General features: G+C 41.0%; 1 protein-coding gene across 1 annotated transcript in view; it reads left to right on the top strand.

Annotated features, from left to right (window-relative positions):
* The window catches only part of CENPC (centromere protein C), a gene marked incomplete at both ends in the record, with an annotated part of 32246 nt that extends 16061 nt beyond the window's left edge, over positions 1 to 16185 (top strand). Inside the window, 5 exons of the mRNA XM_079534350.1 lie at positions 501 to 596; positions 933 to 1087; positions 2465 to 2555; positions 2908 to 2980; positions 16143 to 16185. Coding sequence (XP_079390476.1) covers positions 501 to 596; positions 933 to 1087; positions 2465 to 2555; positions 2908 to 2980; positions 16143 to 16185 — 458 coding nt within the window. The remainder of the gene's footprint in view (positions 1 to 500; positions 597 to 932; positions 1088 to 2464; positions 2556 to 2907; positions 2981 to 16142) is intronic.
* Positions 16186 to 23162: the final 6977 nt, after the last annotated feature.

The following is a 23162-nucleotide window of genomic DNA, read 5'->3' as shown; positions in this document are numbered from 1 at the left end:
TGAGATTCCTGTAAATAGTGTCTCTTGAGACAAGGAAAAGTGAACATGTAGTTGTTCTTTTTGAGCACTTTATCTCTTTTAAGTCTCTTGATGCCCATCAGCAGTTGTAAAAGGAAAAGACTTGCTTTTCTAAGTTAGCATGTATTTTATATCCTTTCTTAATATTCTGTTTCTAAAAGAGTTCTTCTCCTAAAATGCAGCTACTTTTGAATAAATGCTACTGTTAATAGCACAAGCAATATCATTGGCATTGCTCTGAGAATTTCTTTTTGATTTAGAGTCCCTTTACCAATCACAGATGATAATAATTCTGATGAAAATTATATCTTCAGAGAACTGTTATGTATTTTTTCTTTTATCAGAAGAAAGCGGGCTTTAATCTGTTTAGTCACTTAATACAGCAAATTCAATAACTTGTGTGAAATCCAAAATTGTGATTAAATAAGTATTTCAGTTGTGGAGTGATTACTCTCCTGTACTATTTTTTTTTGTCTCCTTAGGAAGTGAGGTAGCGAAATGTTTGGATATCCACCTGGCTGATGCCTCTAAGCCAACCAGCATAGTGGATCCAGTAACAAATCAAGAAGTTCTTCTAGGTAAGATAAAGGGATATAACCAAGGACCTTTCTATATTATGTAGTAAGTTTTTAGGTATGGTCTGCTGTAGGAAGAAGACTGCTCATTCATTTTGAGGCATAAAAAGGTGAGCTGTTGAAATATTCATTGCTTTTCCAGATAACATTTTGAGAGACAGAAAAAGAGGAAGTCAAATGTCCTGATTTTCTTTTTTTTTTTTTTTCCAGCTGATGATTAAGTGTGACTGGTGGGGTTGTTGCACTGAAACAATACATAGGATATGTAGTTTAAAAGGGGCAGAACTAAGAACATGAGTGTGTTAATAATAGCATTTAATCTTATGGCTTTCCTTGCAGAGTGTGTTAACTCTGGAAGCAGTCACTCATGTTTCTTCGAAGATGAATCAATAAAAGTATATAAAAGTTTGAATACATCTGATTTTGCTGCTGGTAAATTGATCTTGAAACCTCTTAAAGAAAAGGGACACCAGTTTGTCCACATGGATACAATAGTAAGTACACTTTTTCCATGCTTCTTCTTTAATGGCTTATAGGTAAACAGAAAATCACAGGATCATAGAATGACTTGGAAGGGACCTCAAAGATCACATTGTTCCAACCTCCTCCTGCCAAGGGCAGGATTATCAACCACTGAATCATGCACTGGATTGTGAGGTGCCCAGGATCTCATCCAACCTGACCTTGAGCACCTCCAGGGGTAGAGCGTTCGCAGCCTCTCTGGGCATCCTTCAAGCTATGGCAGGGGAAATTCAGGCTGGACATGAGGAAGTATTACTTTTCAGAAAGGGTGGTCAGGCACTGGAATGGATGCCCAGGGAGGTGGTGGAGTCACCGAGCCTGGGGGTGTTCAAGGAAAGACTGGACGTTGTGCTGAGGGACATGGTTTAGTGGGAGCTATTGGGAATAGGTGAACGGTTGGACTGGATGATCTCTTAGGTCTTTTCCAACCTTGGTGATTCTATGATTCTATGATCCTATGCTAAGGCTTCACCATTCTGACATCTACTCTAAATTCTTCCTTTTTTAGTTAAAAACCATTCCCCCTTGTCCTATCTCTACCTCTGCAAAAAGTTGATTTCCATCCTGCTTAAAAGCTCCCTTTTAAATACTGGATGGCCACTATCAAGTATCCATGAAGCCTTCTCTTCTCTGGGCTGAACAAACCTAGTTCCATCAGCCTGTCTTTGCAGGAGATGCGCTCCAGCCCTCTGATTATCTTTGTGACCAAAGTATTAGAATAGTTAGAATTAGTATGTGGAGTTAATGGGTTTTTCATATTTTTTCCCCTAAAATGTGGAGATATATTATATATGTGCATATATATATATATATATATATATATGTATGTATATATACACAATATATATATATATGGATATATAGATATATATATCTCCATATATCCATATATATATTGTATATAATATTGTATATATATATTATATATATACATTGTGTGTATATATATATATATATATAATATATACATATATATATACAATATATACATATATATAGGAAATACAAACTGTAACAGTTGTGAAATTTAACAGTTAAAACTAAAGGAAATTTCTAGAGGTAATTTTACATGCACATTATTCTTCTTTCTTTCACATTTATCATGCTTGTCCATGTCTGCTTACTGAATGGACTGCAAGCAAGATAGAAGTATTAAATCAAAATTGTCCCCCTGCCACCTTTCAAGTTGTGCATCTTAATTTTCAGTGGGGAGGAGGAAAGGAGTTGCAGCTCAGTTTATTGTTCTACTTCATTACAAATTATGAACAAAGCATTACTTTTTCTTGGATAACTTAAATTTTTGTAAAGGAGATGTTGCTAATCTTAGAATCTTTTGGCTTTCTATTAAGGCTTTCTATGTTATCCGTGGCCAGATTATTATCACCTTGCATAAGACATCATATTACCTGACTTCAGGGGATTATTTCTATGTTCCAGCAGGTAAGTGCATGTCTTCAAAAATCAATTTGTTGGGAACGGATTAGACTATATTACCGTATTAGGAAGGAATACTGAGGAGAATGGTTGGGAGAGTTAAGTTTGAGTAGAGAATGGGGAAGTACCCATGAGGAAGAAGGGAATGTGACCCTACAATGGGCACGGTTGATGAACTGATCTAGATGTTGTCATACAAACACTGCTTGTTTACCTGGGTTGGCTTCAGGGCTCATTCAACAGGCAGCTTTAAAACTGGTAAAATATACAAAATAAAAATGTAGTTGTTGAAGTCAGGACAGGACTTCAAAAATTACTGTTGGCTTCTAAAGAAAACCTTTTCTGTTTTTATTTATAGGAAATGGATATAATGTACGTAATCTTCTGAATGAGGAAAGTGTTCTTCATTTCACACAACTCAAAAATGACAGGTGAAGAACTTTCTTCCAAGAAGTTGCTTGAAATACTTTTTAAGCTCTTGTATTTTTTTGAAATTTTTTTTTGGCATACAAAGTATGGTTCAGTGCACCCACCTTAACTTTACAAACTAAGGCAGAACTGATGAAATCAACATAGAGCTACAAAACCAACTCAGACGTTTACTCTCGAACTTCAGTGAAGCAGTGAAGGGCCTCGCTTTGTGACGGGCACTTTTCTCATCCAAAGACAGTAAGATATACTTGAAAACTGGTGGGAAAAACATATTTTTCCAAAGTGTACTTTTCTACCTAATCTCCCAAAAATGCTTAGCACTTGATTTTGACAATGTCAGATAACTCAGCTAACATCTGTTGGACTTATTGTCTGCCTGATATAAATCTCAGAATAATCCCTCTTTGCACGTAAAGCCATACTGTTTGTACTTCAGTAATTGTTGTCTAGGAGATGGACTGATGGAATGCTTGTGCGCTAGAGTCCAGCATTCTTCTAATATGTTCATGGCAGCAGTTTTTTCCTCGTCTAGCAGGGGTATGTTTAGTACCTAAAGTTTGTATTAGTTCTATTTTTTATATTAAAGCCCTGGATGTTGTGGATAGCTTTATTTTGTGTGATAGTGATAGGTCATTGCCAAATATGTTATTTTAATATCTTCTTTTGTTTTGATTAACAAATTATAATGATGACCTTTGGGAAAACTGTAATTAAACTGCATACTCCAGAAGCCAGGTCTAGACAGCAGATGGTACACATAACATTTGTCTCCTATGTTCTTCAAGGTTCCTTCTGGCTGAACATAAGAATAAGCTGCAGCTACTGTGGTAGAGTGTTTTCTAAGTGTGGTCAATGCAATTCTAGAAGAGAAAGAGAGAAAATTGAATTGGAAACTGTTCAGGGGCTGAATACTTGAGGATTGAGGACTGACCTAGTAAGCAGCCGTGACCATGATCTTACATTAAATCTAGAGTACCAATTAAAGCAGGAAAGATGAACTGGCTTTAGTGCTTACCATGAAGAAACAAAAAAAAACCTTACAGGTGAGAAGTAAACTGTGTGTCTGAAAAGGCTAAGACACTGAGGCTACAATTTCTGTGTGAGAGATGTTTTAGATGGGTGAATTTTATGCATACACTTCTTTCATTCTCTTTCAAGCATTCTTTCCGGTAGTGTATAGAAAGGCTGACTTTGTACATACTTAGAAGTTAGATAGCATCTTTGCATTTGGTGTCTAGGTCTCACTGGATTCCTGAGTAGATGAAACAGGAGTATGGCAATTACCATTTAGCTCATCTTCTTGCTAAAAACTATTTGTAGTCAAGGTTAAGTTTGCAGGGAAGCAACTTATTTTCTGCTCAGCCTCAAATTTTATAAGTGGTTTAAAATAAGGTGGTTTTTTTTTTCCTTTTAAAGTCAGTTGTAGCTAATAACTTGATTTTGGCAGCACTTCTAACTTATGGGCTTCACTGGCCTCCTCAAGGTTAGTGAGATTAAAATGTCCCTTCTGCTTTGGAGCCATGCCAGCTCCCAAATGGTCACACGCTGTCTCCACTGCTTGAGGGAATCCCACCCATAAAGCCTTCTGTCTTTAAGGCTTTAAACTCTTTAGGGAGGCCCACAGAGATCTGGAAGTTTTCCACTTGGAAAAGAGTAGAAGGCTAGCACTAGACCTAAAGAACCTCTGCTCCTATCCAAAGCGTGTCTCCCAGCAGTCAGGGCATAAGTAGAAAAATGGAAAGTAGAAACTTTATTGTGTTGAAGGCCACCAGGGAGTTCAGAAAGAAGAGAATGCAGAACAAACTTTCCAGAATATCTGCCTGCTAAGATTGGATAGCAGAAGAATGTCTTGCGAAGGTGTTGGTGAATGTGTATGGACTGTGGAGCTGGTGGCCTTAAAGGAAAATGTGGGTGTGTATTGTCACAGAACTCAAGGCAGCTTGCCACTTTGCAGGAGTGTGTTTTAGTTTGGTAGGTTCCGATGGAGGTAAAGCGTTGCCTGGCTGTTGTCTTTTCTCAACTTGGCAGCAAGGTTTTGAGTGGATTTTCTTTGGTTCTCGAGTAAGTGATGAGAAATCCATCCTGAATATTTTAAGCAGAAGTGGATGCAGATGGGTTCTTGCCACAGACTGGAAAGTGGCAGATGTTTAAGTGCAGGTTCAGCATCAGATTGCCACAAGTGCCAGTTTGTTCTTCATAACTGTGACTGAGTGTCAGTGGAGTACTGTGGGTTTGGAAAAGTAAGTAACTTTTTAGACTAAGTGGTTTGGTTGCTCGTAGCTAGTTGATTTCTTGTGTGAAATGTTCAACACAGTATGCAGAAAACATTTCCGCTGTTGAGCAGCATCTCAGTGTTTTTTGTTAGAGTAGTAAAATCAGTTATGTCAAGGATGTTTCTTGCAGTTTGCACAGTTTTGAAAAAGTACTTGCTCAAATCCGTTATTCATTTCATCAGTTCTTTTTCTTCACAGTGTTAGTTTAAACTAAAGAAATAGTGACATAACATGTATTTTGCTGCAAGTTGACTAAGAAGTATCTCTAGGTCTGCAGTGAAAACAGAGCATGATTTTGTAAAGTAGTTTAAGTGGCTCCAATGTTCTATCATTATAGAAAAAATATCTTATTTTGGGAAGGAAAAGAGAAAATGGAAATTCACTTTTTTACAAAGTACAACAAAGTTCTTAATCTTGCCTTTTGTATCTAAAGGAACAATTCCACTATTTGCCACTAGATGGTGCTTCAAGCACAGCTGTTTGTCCTTGACTAACATCCATACTCAGTAGGGTTTGGCTTTTGTGAATTCTTTTGGGAAGAAGAGTGTGTTACAAATGCAGGTAAAGTCAATTGAATTCTGTTGTCAGTTTCCATTAACATTAGAATTTGGCACTGAACCTTGCAAAGTTCATTCTGTTAGCATGCAAGTTGAACTAGTTGCAGACACACACAGTTGTGTTTTTTTTTTTTTTTTTTAAACAGTAGTGCACAGCAGGAGCTGAGTTGTGCTAGATTGTTTCCCCATTGTCTAGACTGCATTTTTTGTTTTAACTTGACACTTGCTGTCTTGTAGTACATGGAAATGGAAATGCAGGAGAATCTACAGCTTGAGTTGCAAAGTTCTGTTTGCATTCCAGGGCTCCTGTGGGTGCTGAGTTGTGCAGTGTGGCAAATGAGAACTGGTCATTGGAAGGAAAAAGTTGATGTTTCACCTCTGCTTGGTCTTGCTGTGGCTCCTGCTTCCTACATTGCTGTGTATGTCAGACTACTGGTAACCTTTGGCAGTTCCTGTTTTTCCTTTGATGGAAGAGATATTGCAAAGAAATTAATATGAAAAAGCCCTCTGAAATCTGAGAACTTAGCATTTTTCTTCCTGCCAATAAGTGATTCTTTTAATTGGTGTATTTTCTACTTTGTTTAGTAATCCAGTTTCCACAGACTACTATGATGGTTTCAAACAGATATGTGGTGAAGTCTGGACTGGGTAAAATGCTAAGGAAATAGCCCATGCAGAACATGTTGTGGGCTGTAGCTTAAATATGTATTTTTAGGGTTTCTCTAATGCTTTTTCCACATTGCAGCTTTTAAAACAGCGCTTAAATTATTTCCTAGACTTCGGTGGTTCATATATTCAGTTCAGATAGCACAACGTTTTGTTTATAGTAGAATACAGAAAATATCTCTAACAGTAATAGGGATCTGAGCCAGGTTTGTAATTGCTTTGTTATGCTCAAATTGTTAGCTGACGTTATGTGCTGTGAACTCAAGTCGGGATGCTCTGCTACTTGGGTACATAGACTGTTCTTTGAGGAACTCTGGTTTAAAATGTTAACTCATTTCTTTCTGTCAGCAGTAGTTGAGAGAGCTGAAACTTAATGTTAGATGGTAAAAGTGTCCTGTGGTGAGTGTTTTGATAGCAACCTAGAAACACACGTTAAGGGAGCTTAACTGGCAATGACTCTCCACAATGGAAAAGTTAGATTTTTCAAGGCTGTGGCTTCCTTTGAGAAAAAGGACTTGGTGTTTATTAGGTTCTTTAGAAAAATCTAATGTTTTCAGGGTTTCATTTTGTTATAAAATTGTTTGTCTTAGTGAAGAAAGCTTTTCTGTGTAATTTAAAGGAGGATGTAGGAGAATGGTTGCAAAGCCATCAGATGTGTGTGCATCCATATTTATATTACTTGGTAAACACAACATAGGAGAATGTGAGCTGAGTGATTACAGAGAAATAAACAGCAGTGATAAAACAGACTTTTGCAGTGCACATACAATTCCTTCTATTTTTTCGAGTACGCACCTGAATTAGTTATCTGTAATTAAATTAACATCTGAGGAATACAATATAAACTAACGAGCATTTTCCTCATTTTTGTAATAGCTAAAAATGCATTTCAGCATGAAGAAATGTTTCTTGCATTTCTCGTGATACGCTCTACTGCATGATGTGTGTTGTAATACAGCATTTAAGCAGTGATTGACTCCATCAATACATCCATCTGCAGTGTGTGGAACGTGGCTCTCATGGCGTTGACGGCTGCAAGTGATCACCTTAATATCCTGTTGCTTTATGTGGGTGCTCACGGGCTGAGTCAGAAGAGCTCTCGCTGACGCATTTCTCTAGTCATATAGGAAAACCTTCCTTTAGAATTCACAACTAAACTGATTTCTATGGTCCAGTTTGAAAATCAAACAAATAGTTGGCACCAGTCAAAACAGTTGGCTGCTTAGCATTACGGAATGAACATGTTATAGGAGTTGCTCAGTATTCTTGAGCCCAACAATAAGCCTGTGTTCTTTTTTCTCCTTCATTTGAGCTGCTGTACCCAAGCAAAGATACACAAAAGACTGTAAAACTCCATGTGCTTTGCATTTCTGTAGTCTTTTCTTGTTTAGGGCACAAGACAAGCAATAAATGAAATGAGCTGAAGGAAGCCAAGTGTATATTTTCTCAGTCTGTTGAATTGAGATGTAAATCTAAGTGTTCACAGAAAAAGATAAGTAAGATTTTACGCTTCTCTTTGCAGCTTGATAGGTAAGGACTTCTAAATTTGGAAACTGAAGAATTGCAGTGCTCTTGATAGCTGTGTTGGGAAGTTTATAAAATGAGTAGGTGCAGTGGGTTGACCTTGGCCAGCAGCCAGCCACGGTCTCTCACTCCTCTCCCTCAGCAGGGCAGAAGGAGAAAGAAAGAAAGATGAAAAAGCTCCCGACTTGACATAAGGACAGGGGGATTACTCACCAATTACCATCATAGCCCAAACAGACTTAAGTTGGGAAGGTTAAATTACTGCAAGTCAAAAATAAGAGTAGGACAGTGAAAATTAAAACTAAAAACACCTTTTCCCTTCTCCCCGGAAAGGTGAGCTTTGCTCACAATTCCTTCTTCACTCTTACTTGAGCTGAACAGTAGGGTCCATACTACTTAGTTTCTCCTGTTCCGTTCTCCTTGCCCCCCCCCCTCCCCCCCCCCCCCCCCCCCTTGCTCTAGTGGGGAACAATACCACAGGGTGCAGTCCTTCAGGAATGGACTGCTCCAGCAGGGATCCCCAAGGACCAAAGTTCCTGATGGATCATCTGTTCCATCTTGGGCTCCTCTTCATGGACTTTAGCTCCAGCCCGAGGCCTGCACCTGCAGGAACTCTCCATGGGCTGTGGCCTCCTTCAGGATTTGCCTGCTGCTCCTGCACTGATTGCAGATCTGTTTGTCTCACAGCTTTCTCATTCCTTTCTCAGAGGCCGCTCCTGCAGCACCCTTTCTTTTGTTCCCCTGAACACTTTCAATTGCCAAAACTTCAAATAAATAATAAACTCATTACAGTAGGATTGCTGATGATGCACATCAGTTATCTCATAATGTTTTTACATGCTTGTGTGGAAGTTGCCTTTTCCTGCATCACTAGCTGAAGTAAGAATGGATCAAGATATCAGAGATAAGGTATCACCATGTGGGTGTCTTCTGGTATCAACATGATGTAAAGAGGGAGAGGAATGGTATGAGAGATGTGAACATAATGAAGAGCTACACTGCTTTTCAAATAAGTGTTCTGGTGTCCAAAGTAGTTGCAGACTGGCTTGCCTAGGGTTGCACTAAGGGTTTTCCATGAAATTCAGTAGCAGAACATGACTTTTCTGAAGGGGAGGGAAACCTTTCTGGTGTTGGTGCCATCAGAATGCAGGTGTCTTGCTGGCAGCTTACTCTCTTGGCTTGGGATTGGGTTAGTGCTGTGATGAGTTGTATTTAGCTTGACTAGAGTTAGAAGATTGAACTAGTAAACATGAAATAGAATCCTCTGGACAAGAGACGTGAACGTATTAAATCTTGGCCTTTCTTTATTACCACTTTTGTGTTGTATTACGGAGGGGGCAATTACAATGAAAGAAACTAATTACGAAAAAGTTCTTCCACAATCTGAACTGGAAATTTTAATGCTGACAAAGCAGGGGCTCCCATAGGGTACAGTAGGCTATAAGCTGAAGAAACTAAGCACTTCTCCTGTATTTCAGTAAGCGCTAAGTCAGCTCTGAGGCTAATTAATCAAAACAAATTTACAATTAAGTCCAGGAAGGAAGACTAATTAAGTAGCCGGTTAAGAAGAAGTGCTGAAGGAGGGATCAACCTTAAGGGGAAAGTATGAGACTCCCAGTATTGGCCCATGAAGGACAATTAAGTGATAATTGCAGAGGCCTTTCTGCATCCAGCAAATGCTTTCTGACTTTATTATGGCTGATTTTCTTCATATTAGAACACGTTTGCTTCTTAAGCAACTCAGCTTTACTGTGCACTCTTAGTGTAACTTAATGCAGAAGCTGGTGCGGGAATCTGAACACGGCTGCCTGACTTGAGCAGAATTCTAGCTAGCAAAAAAAGTCTCAATATGTTTTGAAGAAAAAGCAGCACTAAATGTTTGATTTTTTTTTTTTTTTTTTTTTTTTTTTTTTTTTTTTTTTGCCTCTTTGTTCAGTAGTGTAACATCTTAGCATCCTATTTAACCTTTCCAAACAAATTACTTTGAGTGGATTATCTCATCAGAATTTATAACAGCTTCATTTTGTTTGGTTGCTAAGAGCACTTAAGTTCACAGAAGTCATTACCTTGTCATGAAATGGCTTCTGTTGCTTACATCTAACACCCACGCTGCCGCATTGCATGACATACTTGTGTTTCCCGATGAGGGGAAAAAAAGAGAAGGAAGAGGGGCTTACTGCTTACAGTAATACTGTTTTTACTGAAAATAATTTAGCTATTCTTCTGAAGGGTTTTTTAAGCTTGCCTTTGTTTTGCTGCAAAGCTCAACTCTCTGGCAAGATGCTGAGGGCTGCAAATGAGGTGCATGCCCCAATCTTCCACCTCTCCTTGGCCATTTCCATATGACTATGTGTGCAGATGAAGTACAAATACATTTTTTTAATGTATTGAATGTATGCATGGTTTAAGAACTTGCTTAAGTGTCCAGGTTTTTCTCTTGATTTTTCTTGAACTCAAATTGTTCCTGAAACTGTAATACTAAAAAGTATTATGTATATTACAAAAATGTTGATCACAACTTCCTTTTCTTTGTGGAAATCTATACACACATGCTATCAGTGTGATGCGCTGTATCCTGCTATGCAAGCTGGCAGTTGTTACCTTGCCTTATCTGTTCAAGGTGTATCTTCGTGTCTCTCCTTTTGCTCCTTGTAGTGGCTGTGTAAGGAGGCATTCATTTGCCACCATCTCAATTCTCTCACATCCTGTATCAAGTTAGAATATTCTCTTCCTGCATTTTTTGTTTTGCAGCCTGAAGTAATTTGGGGGAGGGGGAGTATTCCAGTGCCCTCTTCAAAGGTCTCTTTTTTTTTTTTTTTGGTTAGTGCTGTTTGCAGTGACTATTACTTTTCTAATTCAGTTCCAGGTGTTTGAATTATTTCAGAGGTGATCCTCTGTCTCCTCTCCTTTGAGCTTTGTACAAGGCCTGGCAACGCTCCCAGTTCTCGTGCTGAGTGAAGTGATGCAATGCTTCCTTTGGCCTCTGTCCTCTTAAAGACTTCATAGTTTTAATCCCAAGAAGGTTGGCTTAGGACATTACTGGCAAGGTGTTCATCATTGTCATCTGCCTTTTTTCAGACTGCAGAAGCGGAACTGACACCTCTCCAGGCACACATGGTTGTCCTTGAACCACATCCCTCAAGCATGAGGCTGGCTCTGCATTGCTAAAAGAATCCTTTTCAAGGCCAAACATAACACAGAGCATCAACGTGTGCTTTCTGCACCTCTTGTAGCACTAATTCAGCATGCTGGTGATATCTTTTGCCTTGGCACAATTTTTCTGTGGCTCTGCCATCGCTTAGGCACCACGCCATGTCCTGATTTTATGTTGGCAGCCTAGAGCAGGCATTCACCTGCTCTTACATCTTCATTCCTGTTGCCTGTGGGAATGTTTTTGGCACAGAGGTCTAGCATGGAAGCATGTGCCCACTGTTGCAGATTTGCATGAGCACAAATATCATGGAATCATAGAATTGTTTGAGTTGGAAGGGACCTTTAAAGGTCATCTAGCCCAATTCCCCTGCAATGAACAGGGGTGCCTACAGCTACATCCAGTGCTTGGAGCCCTGTCCAGCCTGACCTTGAATGTCTTCAGAGATGGGGCATCCACCACCTCTGGGCAACTTGTCCCAATGCTTCACTACCCTTACTTTAAAAAACTTCTGAAATCCAGTCTAACTATTCCCCCTTACAGTTTGAAGCCATTTGCCCTTGTCTTGTTATAGCAGACCCTGCTAAAGAATCTGTCCCCTTCTTTTTTTATAGCCCCATTTTAGGTATTGAAAGGCTGCTATCAGGTCACCTCAAAGCCTTCTCCAGGCTGAACAGGCACTCTCTCAGCCTGTCTTCATAGGAGAGGTGTTTCATCCCTTGGATCATTTTTGTGGTCCTCCTCTGGAAGTGCTTCAACAGGTCCATGTATTGAGGACTCCACATCTGGGTACAGCACTCCAGGTGAGGTCTCACCAGTACAGAAGAGAGGGGCAAGATCACCTCCCTTGACCTGCAGGCCATGCTTCTTTTGATGCAGCCCTGGGTACAGTTGGCTCTCTGGGCTGAGAGGGCACACTAGTGGCTTGTGTTCACCTTCCAGTGCACCAGTACCATCAGGTTTTTTTTCAGTAGGACTGTGCTCTATCCTTAAAACCCCCAGTTTGTACTGATAGTGTGGGGTTGCCACACTGAAGTGCAAGACCTTGCACATGGATTTGTTGAAACTGTTAAGGTTCACCTGGGCCCACTGTTCAAACTGTCCAGGTCACTCTGGATGGCATCCTGTCCCTTTGGGCATGTCAACCACACTTCACGGGTTGGTGTCATCCGCAGACTTTGAGGGTGCACTCAACTCCACTGTCAGTGTGGTTGATGAAGGTATACAAATACTGAGCCCTGAGGAACACCACTCATCACTGATCTTCATCTAGACATTGAACCACTGACCTTCACTCTCTGTACAATCTTGCAACAAGTTCCTCATTCACTGAACAGAGAAAAATGTTATGAGGGACCATGTCAAAGGTCTTACTGAAGTCCAAATAGATGATATTGGTGGCTCTTGTCCACTGATGCAGTTAAGCCATCATAAAAAGCAACAAAGTTGGTTAGGCAGAATCTGCCCTTGGGTGAAGCCATGCTGGTTCTCCCATACCACTTCTCGCTTTTTCATGTGCCTTAGCATAGCTTCCAGGAGGATCTGCATCGTGATCTTCCCCAGCACAGAAGTGAGGCTGACAGGTTGGTAGTTCCCTGGTCATCCTTTCCATCCTGTTCTTAAAAATGTGGGCTATATAATCTTTTTTCCAGTCATCGGGGACTTCACCTGGCTGCCATGACTTTTCAAGTATCATTGAGATGGCTTGGCAACTATATCAACCAGTTCCCTCAGAACTCTGGGATGCATCTCGTCGGGACCCATAGACTTACAGATGTTCAGGTTCTTTAGGTGGTTGTGAACCCGATCACCACTTGCAGCAGGAGGGGCATTGCTGCCTCAGTTTCTGCTTTCTGAACTATCTGCTTGAGGGCTGCGTATAGAGCAACCGCTAGTGAAGACTGAGGCAAAAATATTGGTACCTCAGCCTTCTCCTTTTCTGTTGTTACCAGCCTAACTATGTTGCTCAGTAAGGGGTGATATGCTGTCTTGGGCTTTCCTTTTCTGGTTGATGTGCCTATTGAAGCCTTTCTTACCCTTCTTTCCTTGCCAAGTGTGGTTCCAGTTGGGCCTTGACTTTCCTGACCCCATCCCTACACAGCCTAGCAGATTCCTTATACTCTTCCTGCGGTACCTGTCGCTGCTTCTACTGCCTGTGCATTTTCTTATTGCTCTGCAGTTTGACAAGCGGGTCCTGGTTCAGCCATGCTGGCCTTCTGCTTTTCTTTCCTGACTTCCTTCACTTGGGGATAAAGAGCTAGTGTGCCCAAAGGAAAGCTTTCTTAAAGCTCTGCTGTGCTCCCTTGTCCTCGAGGACTGGTTCCTAAGGGGTTTTGTTGACTGACTCTGTGAAGAGCTGAAATTTGACTTTCCTAAAATTAAGCTTCCTGATTTTACTCTTTATCTGTCTTATATTCCTCAAGAACATGAACTCCACAATTGTATGGTCAATATGGCTCAGCAGCCTCCTATCCTTGTGTTATCAATCAGTTCATTCAAACTAAGTGCAAAAGGTCCAGCACTGTTTTCTCCCTTGGTGGGACTGCTACTTATCTCATGAAGTTATCCTCAGTACAGTCCAGGAGCCCCCTGAATCACCTTTAGCTCACTGTGCTACTTTTCCAGCAGATATCTGGGTGGTTGAAGTCCCCCAACAAGGTGAGAGCCTGTGCACGTGAACCCTCCTGTAGCTGGAGAAAGGTTTAATCAAGAGGCTCCACTTGATCAGGTGGCCTGTAGTAGACCCCAACCACAAGGCTCCCTTTATTGCCACAGTCTCTAACTCTGACTTGTAGGCTTTGGACTTGCTTATAGCCGTTTTTTAGGGTCAAGCTTTTCATATTTTATTCTTTCCTTGATGCAGAGGCTGATGCCACCTCCTCTTCTTCCTTGCCTGTCCCTTCTGAACAGCTTGTAACCATCAACAGCCACACTCTGGTCATGGGAATCATGCCACCGGATTTCTGTGATAGCAACTGCATCGTGGTTTTCCAGTAGCACAGTGGCTTCCAACTCCAGTTTGTTTCCCAATCTGTGGATGTTGGTGTAGAGGCACTTCTGCTGGGCAGCTGTTCTTGTTACCTTCTTGGAGGATAACTCCTTAATTTGTTTGTAGTGTTTACCTTCAGCCTCTCTGTTCCCTTCGTCATCAAACCACCTTGTCCTTTTAACTTAGCTATGGTATCCTGTGTTGTGGGCAGGCTCACTATCATCCCTTTTCTCCTTCAAACCTAGTTTAAAGCCCTGTCAATGAGCTCTGACAGCTTCTGGGCCAGAATTCTTTTCCCCCTTTTACCCAAGCAGACCTCCTCAGCAGCCATCAGGCTGGCACAGAGTAAGCCGCCCCATGATCGATGAAGCCAAAATTCCTGTGGTGGCATCTGCTTCTTAACCAGGTATTTATCACAAGGGTTTTTCTGCTCCTCTCATTATCCCTCGCTGCCGCATGAAGGGATAGTTGAAAGCACCACCTGTACTCCTGCACTGTCCATTAACTGCTCCAGACCCATGAGGTCCTTTTTGATAGCCCTCAGGCTTCTTTCAGTGATTTAATTTCTGTCAGCCTGAACTGTCAGTAAAGGATAATGATCAGAGGGGCAAACCAGACCAGAGAGTCTCTTAGTAATATCCTTGACCTGGGCCCCAGGGAGGCAGCACGCTTCACTGCGGTGGTATCTGGCTGACGTGGGGTCATATGCCCTTTCACACCTTGTTGCTGCTTGACTTTTCTGATTGAGAATTCTTCTGTTGTGATTTCTCTGGTGTCTGAAGAAGAACCTGGACTGAGTAGGCTGTGAGCTGTGTGTGGCCCTTCAGGATCGCTGGCTGTATGCCATTACTCACACTGCCAGCATGTTTTTCTCAATTCCTCTGGCAGCAGAGTGCAAGCCATAGTTAGCTTTCACTTGGAGGAGTATCCAGTACACCTGGAATCAACTACTCCAGAGGAGGAAACAGCCCTGCCATTTACCATGGGCTGATCCAGGCGGCTTTGGAAAAGGGGGAAGCTCCTGAACGAACACCTGCAGTACATTGATGATATCATCATGTGGGGCAGCGTAGCAGAGGAAGTTTTTGAGGAAGGGAAGAAAATAATCCAAATCCTTCTGGAAGCAAACTTTGCCATAAAACAAAGGAAAGTCAAGGGAACTGTGTGGGAGGGTGATCCAGTTCTTAGGAATAAAATGGCAGAATAGATATCAGGACCTTATGGATATGATCAACAAAATAACTGCTCTATCCACAGGTACTAGCAAAAAATTTGTGGACTTTCGGAGAATTTGTATTCTGGATTACAGTCTGATTGTAAACTCTCTATATCAAGTGACCTTCGGCTTTGAAAAGCAAGTCTTATGGTGACATGGCACCCCAGATAGAATTGAATCAGATAATGGGACTCATTTCTGAAACAGCCTTGCAGACACCTGGGCCAAGGAGCATGGTACTGAGTGGATATATCGTGTCCCTTATCATGCACCAGCCTCTGGAAAATGATAGGATGAACTGTTAAAGATTACACTGAGAGCAATGGGTGCTGGATGCTCGAATTTTGGGGCACACAATTATCAAAATCCACCTGTTAAATCAACACTCACGGGTCTGCCAGTCAAAGCTTATACATAATGTAGAAGTAGATAGCGTCCCCATAGTGCATGTGGAAAACATCCTGGTCGTGGAAAAAGTGTTCCAGCCACATGTAGCTTTGACAGCTCCAAACTTCATACAGAGGAACCAGTTTGTTAGAGAGTGTGTTTAATTGAATTAGACTAATGTGCTTTTTTTCAAGTCATAATTATTATTTGACACTAATATTCTTATTGATTTGCCACTGGAATATGTGGATGCTCTAAAATCTTTGCTGCTGTGAAGAGAATAGGAAGTTGTTACTGGCAGTAACTAACGCTATGGCACAGAGATGTTTCACTATTGTTTTTTAACTGAAGATTGTCTTAATTTGGATGAGCTTATTTCTATTCTTTTTGTTTTTTAGACCAATTGCAGGAAGCGTGTTGTCGGAGCCCTCTTCCCCCTAGGTTCACCTTCAGACTGAAGATCATCTGATGGGAGGGAGTTCTAAAGAACACTGTTAACTACCATCCAGGTAGAAGTATATCCCAGTACTGGAGCGTGTAGTTTCATTGGTCTTAAGAGTATTTTCCTCTTCTGTAAATTGTAAATATGTGGTTTGTTACAAATTAGTTTTTCCTTCTTGTCAATAAATGTTAAATAATACAAACCCATTTTGATTTCTTTGCCTTTCTAAATCATTTAAAAGTGAATTTTCTGGTAGTTGATGAAAGGTTGAAATTGCGAGTAATTGCGTGAAAATGAGGAGCTTGACTTGTAAATAATGTATGATGTATAACATTGAGTGGTTACAAGAGCATCAACAGTGAATCTGTTAACTGTTTCAGTGGAGTTGCTCAAATTTCTAAAAGAAGTTTGGAAGTTGAATATGCCAATTTGCCAGATTGTCTTTGAAAAACAGTGTTCCTGACTTGTGTGGCTTTGGTTCCGGTGTTGCTGCCATAGGTATACAGGAGCTCCAGCTTATAATGTTGTAGGATCTTTTAGTTTAGAGGTAAATCATGAACAGAACTGAACTTCTGCATTGTCATAATCTTTTAGTGCTCTTGAGATCTGATGTTTGACAACTTGTCCACTAGTTTTATATTTGCCAGGAGTGTCAGCTTTTAGTTAGTTAGTTTGTTTGTTTTTTAATCTCTTGGGAATTTCAATCTGCATAGATCTACTATTAATTCTACAGCAACTCGCACGTTTTCTCAAAAATATTAATGTCAGTAGCAAAAGTAGGTCTCTCTAGGAAAAGATTTAAAATCCAGTTTGGGCTCAAGTATATAGTGCATAGCACTGGCAGTTAGTGTGGGTTTTTGTGTTTGTTTGTTTATAATGCACCTTTGCCACAGCTCAACTTGCTGTTCTTATTGTAAACTAAGTGTTGTAGGCTTGTCTGACATTTAAAACTTTGGAGTTTGGAACAGTATTAAAACCATTCTGACATTATAGAAAAAAATTTTGAGGGTGGGAGAGTGAGAATAAATGTTCTCCTGAGCAACAGTGACCTATGCTAAAAATGATAGTGTACTGAGGTATTTAAATGCTATGGGAAGAAAAAAGAAAAGAGCAAGAGGAATTTTCCACTCTTGGAATGTTCTGTTAACTCCCATCAACTATGCCCTTACAACATTGGTTAGCATTTTGCCAGGAAGGGCCTCATTGAAGACCAGATTTTGTACCTGCAGTTCTTGAAGCACTGTTTCAATTCCAGGTAATATTTACAATTAAAGCGATGGAGAATCAGGCTTTGGGTTAAGACCTCAGCCTACATAAAACTCATTCTGTATTCTGCCGCTTTTGCCTGCCTGGGAAGTGTGTGCATGTACCCACCACCTGGGATGTGGGAAGGGGGTGCTGTGTTTGCACAAAGAGCCTAAAACTGATTCAAGTGCTGTTTTGTTCTTTCGAGCTGCTGATTAGGTTGCTTTGTTGAGTCCCTTGAGCAGGAAATGAATCTCAAGACTCTTCCCTTCCCTCGGATATTCAGTGAGGGTCATGCTCTCCTGTGCTTGTGGTCTTACACAAGGAATCATTACTGCTTTTCTTTTCCACAGCGTTGTAAGTAGGAGCGGAGATGCCTTCATCTGAAACAATCCATAACATTGAGTTTCTTTTAATTGGGTCAAATCAATGCATTGGGCAGAAACAAAGCAGTAACCACGTATATAACATACTGCATTTTGCTAAGCAGGAAGTAATGCACCTTTTTCTTTGACTTACCTTAAACTTGATGAATCAGTCAGAACATGTCCTTCCTGTACCTGTTAGGCTCAATCATAACTACGTAGAAGTTCTAGTGAAATCTGTAAATTGACTCAGCTTTAATTTTTAGGTAGCAACAAGTCTTTGTCTTGTATCTTTGTACTGATTATCTTTTTGGGGGAGGGAAGGATTGTGGGGTGTCTTTTCAGTTTTTCCAGTGACCAGAAATGAGATCCATGTCAGTGGAAGGTCCAAAATGTTTCATAAGTTTTAAGGTGCGATTAACAAGTAAAGTGGACAATTTGTAGGGCATGAAAGAAGGTGAAGGGTATATTTCTTCTGCATGTAGTAAAATTCAACTTTTTATCTTAGTGCATGGAAACCAAAGTACAAGCTACTTGGAATGCATTTATGGACATAAAGGGAAATCGTTCTTCAAGCAGTAACGCATCTTCTTAAGCAACAGTGTACCGGTCTAAGGTAACAGTTTTGCTGCTGCTAAATACTAAGACCAGTTTGTGCCTCAGACAGAGGAGTGACCAACTGTCTCAATTGTGTACGCTAAACCCTTTTCATCTCCCAGTCTGCAGCACGTGTGGCAGGTAAATACTAGGCGTGAGAATATTAGGAATTCGGGAATATCCAGAACTTAGAGTCCCCTGTCACAGCAGAAGTGACCTGAGATTGCACAAGAGCTCAGGGTCACAGTGGCGGTACCAGTATCCAAAATTATCCCAATCTGCTGGTTTGTGCTGCCACACAGAGGAAGGAGACAGGTTATGCAGTGGTCTAGAGTGGTTACACTGTAGCTCAGTTCCAGGTACAGTATATAACTTATTGGCACCAAATGCACCACAACTGTTAGAACTGTTGCCCTGTTCTAACAGGCAAATATCTAATTCTGAACATTTGTGCCTTGAGATGTGGTGGATATAAAAGCAAATGCTTATATCCAGAGCTCGAGAGTTGCCTCAGAAGTTCTGCGTTGTCTGGTGGTGGTAGAAGAGGTTATTATAAGTCACACTTATTGCATGCTTTTGGCAGCTCAGGATTGGTTTTGTCATGTTAGTCTTTTGGTGCTTTCAGTACCTACAGGTACAAAGATCCTTCTCTCCTGTGGGAAGCAAATTGGTTATGCTAGTATGTGGTCTGCTGGTGTAGAACTAACTGCTTTCTTATGTTATTCTGCTGTTACTAAAATAAAACTTTCTCCTCTGCAGATAAGCAGTTTAAACTCATCTGTTAAGGCTTGTGCTTTTTTTTTTTTTTTTTCCCTTTTCTGTTCCAAGTTGGATATTATCCACACACATATGCTTCAAGATATACATCAGACCAGGGCCAAATGATTTGCAGCCTAAGAAATTAACTGCAGATTGAGTTACATTGTGCAAAGAAAGTCAAAGGACAAGATATGGAAAGCTGTCTACCTGCCTCTCTGGACACCAGGGAAAAACCTTTCCTATGCTGCAGTAACTTTGCTTCTGGTGCTACCTCATCCTCGTGAAGCTCCATCACCCACTGGTCCTGCTGACAGTGTACCTGTTTTGTGGTGCTCTGAGATCCCATTCTGTGTAGCAGGTGGAGAGCAACTTTTTCTTTATAGCTCAGATTAAATGCATTTCTTCTGACTTTTTCCCCCTCATAAAAGAAACAAAGATAATTTATAGAGAGTTCATACAGCTCTGAGGATTCAGAGGCTTGAAGTCCCGTGTTTGACTATTTTAAACTTGCAAAGTAACATTTAGGCTGCTTTAGGTTGCTCTCTACTAAATCTGGGGAGAATAGGCACTTGGGTCCTCAGTACAGAGCTGAGGGAACTTGAGCAAGATGCAGCCTGGTACTGCTTTGACTTTCCCTGCTGCTGGTTACATTTCAGTTTCTCCCTCACATTCATACAAGGTGAGTGGTGGAACTGGCAAAAATATTAACAGGATAGTGGTTGGTATCCATTCCCTTCTCTCTTTGAAGGTAAATGGGGAATGCAAATGATTTGACCAGAATAAACAAGTCAGATGTTTCTTTGGATTTGTTCAGTAGCCAGTGACAGATCCTGTTCTGGGAGGACACCTCACTGCACTGCACTGCACTGGGCTCCGGAAGACAGACAGGCACCAGAGGGAAACACCATGCCAAGCTGTTGGCAGCATGCACACAGGTTTGTACTCTACCAAAGGAGGCCAGCATGTACCAGCAACCTACCTTCCTTTCCCATGCAGGAGGTATCTGTTCATTTTTTGTTTGTGCAGTTCTGCTGGGGGCAGTGTTGGCTTTATAGCTGGTTCTGGTTTTGGAAGCTCTCTGCTCAGTCCAACAGATCATTTGCTCTTTTACATTATTCAGATCTTTGTACTGAGCCTTCTGCTTTCCACTGACTTGCTTGTTCAGAGGTTTGTTCCTGTGATCGTGCTTAGTGCTTTCTTTTGATTATTATTTGTGTTTTGAATGGATTGAGGAGACTTGTCGTCTTGTTTATATCCATAGAAACTGGAGCAAAGGGATTTTAGTCACTAAATTTACACCTAGGCAGCGCTGCTTATCACAGTTGCTGTCTTTCATACAGGCATATATTGTGAGCCTGTGTTTGCCAATGATAGCGACTAAACTCCTCATTTTAGACTACATTATAGCCAAGCTGCTGTGCTCAGAGTGCTAAAAGGGTTATGTTTCAGTGGAGCACATTCAATGGCTCCAGAACAAATATTGCAAAAGGTAGTGCCTCGGCAAGTGAGATTGTATTTGAATGTATTATGGCAGACAGTTAAAAGGTACGCCTAAATGGAAACAGTCACATATATAGAAAAGAACTAACATTTAACTTGGCGTCCTTCCTGAATATTAGCAATATTTGTTTGTGTATGTAGCTAAGTCATCCATTCTTGTTGCTTGCATTGCTTCCTTAATCAAGCATAAATATGAACTCTGTGTGGGGAGTGGTATTTTTTTCCCCTGTGCTCTGTAAATGAAGTTCTGTGATCTCAGGACATAGCTTCTGTTTTCCACTAGAGGCCAATAAAGTGTAAGACAAGACAGCTGCAAGGCTTTAAGCAGGAAACTCCATCATTTTTTTCCCTTCCAGACCTGTTGCTCAGCTTTTGTATTTATCTTAATAATTTCTTCTTTCAAAAATGGTTTGCCCTCTAATAAAGAGGAATTCAATTGCTAATTCTTCCTTCCAGTTTTTTGTTCCCAAAACCTTCATGGAGTTGAGTTGTCCTCTTGACTGGTGTTCTCCTTCACGTTTTCAGTTCACAGTTAACCCTGGAACAGCCTCCACAGGATAAGTTGGTCGTGAAAAAGGCTCTGGAAACAGAATGCCAATGCCAGTGCTTTGGTCTTTTAAGAGTTGCAGGAAATGTTATGGCTTTAGCTACTCCATTTTTCTGGGGATCATCCCAGACAAGCTGCATCCAAACCAGCAGCATCCCATTGCAGCTGAAGGGCAGGGGCCCATCCGTGCTTTGAAATCAGTCAATCTGGGTGCTGCAGCCTCCTGGCTCCTTGGGTCTTCTTTCAGTCCCTGATAACAGAACAACTCTGCTGTTAGGAGGTTTCAGGACAGCCAGAAGTCTTCAGATACAAAGAAGGTTGTGCCAGTTCTGATGCAGACAAGAAGTGGTCTGGGACAGCTCTTGTTGGCCCGGGAACTATCCCATGTTTTCTAAATGGAATAACTGCCTAACATCAGAAATGTTTACAGCGTGATAAAAGCACTTATTTGCCCAAAGAGGCCAGGTTGAAAGGCCTCAGGTAGCCTGATTTAGTGGGAGACAACCCTGCCGCAGCAGGGGTTTTGGAATTAGGTAATCCTTATTGTTCCTTCCAACCTAAGACGCTGACATGGGCTGCCCAAGGAGGTGGTGGAATCACTGTTCCTGGAGGTGTTCAAGAAACATTTAGATGTTGTACTGGGGGACATGGTTTAGTGGGGAAATATTTGTGGTAGGTGGACAGCTGAACTGGATGATCTTGGAGATTTTTTCAACTTTGGTTATTCTGTGATTCTTGATACTGAAATGTTTAGGATTTGGTTGCTGCTTAGCAAGGGTCTCATGTATGTGTAACCCCTGTTGCTTTGCTCCTGGGCCTGGTCATAGTACTGTGATTTGGTTGCTTCTCCTAAACCTGTGAAATTGCTCTGAAAATCCTGGTGAGTTTGCCTTTGTAGCTAGACTTCTCCCCTTTTTTTTTTTTTTTTTTTTTTTTTTTTTTTTTTTTTTTTTTTTTTCATTCAGTATATGCTGCCATGGTAGGATTGCAGCTCAAAAGAACATTACCCTGCCAACTTTAATCCGAGTGTGAACTGCAGGGCACGTGTGGTGGCTTGGCTTAACACACTGCTTTTAGCCAGAGCACCCACAAACCCTGGCACACAGCAGGATGGGTGCTGCGAGGTGCATACCTCGTACTTGTTCTTCAAGAATATGGAGTCTGCAGTATTGCAGCATTTGCCAGGTAAATGCCTCTGTAAACCTACACTGTGCTGCCAGTTGCTGTAGTGAATGCTGAATACCTTACCATAAGCTGAGAAAAGTGGATATGTTATTATTGTTTACTCTTCACTAACACTGGTGTAGCATAGTAGGGAGTCTCAAGCAGCAGCAGCAGCTTCCTGGCCATTATCTGCTGTTGCCAGTAACTGTGTGTGTGCAGTGTGATGGTGTTACACTCATGAAGGACCTGCTATCAGAGAATGGTACCAGCTGGTAAAAACAGTGAGAAAAATGAAGCAGAGAAAATCTGGCTCAGCTTTATTTATCTCCTCATGTGAGCAGCGTCAAAAACACTCCTGTGGTAAATAGCAGAAAATGAAGAAGTAAGAAGTGTGACTGACATCAGCTTTTAATCGAGGAGTATATAGCTATTTTTGCAAAATGAGCAATTTTGTCTATTGCTGGTCACATATGCTGTTTAATTTCTCTCGCTTTCCTGCTGTACATCTTTTTATTTTGTATGTGGAAATCAAATGAAGTGTCGTCAGGAGCCAATTTTTAACATTAAATGTTCCCCTGTATATGTGTGCGTTCAGATTTGCCTGAAAGATTAGGACCTTTTGGTACAAGATGCTGTAGAAGCAAAATGAAATAATATCTGCTCTACACTGATTATGTTCTAACTGACAAAGGGAAAGTGCCTGTGTGTAATTTTTCTGGTGTTTCTATGATGCTTGAAACAGTGGGGCCAGGGCTTGAGGTGCTGTTACAACTCAAGTCACTGTTTATAATTCTCAGTT

This window comes from Tetrao urogallus (assembly GCF_951394365.1).
Source record: "Tetrao urogallus genome assembly, chromosome: 4".
NCBI lineage: Eukaryota > Metazoa > Chordata > Aves > Galliformes > Phasianidae > Tetrao > Tetrao urogallus.
This window is presented reverse-complemented; position numbering and strand designations above follow the sequence as displayed.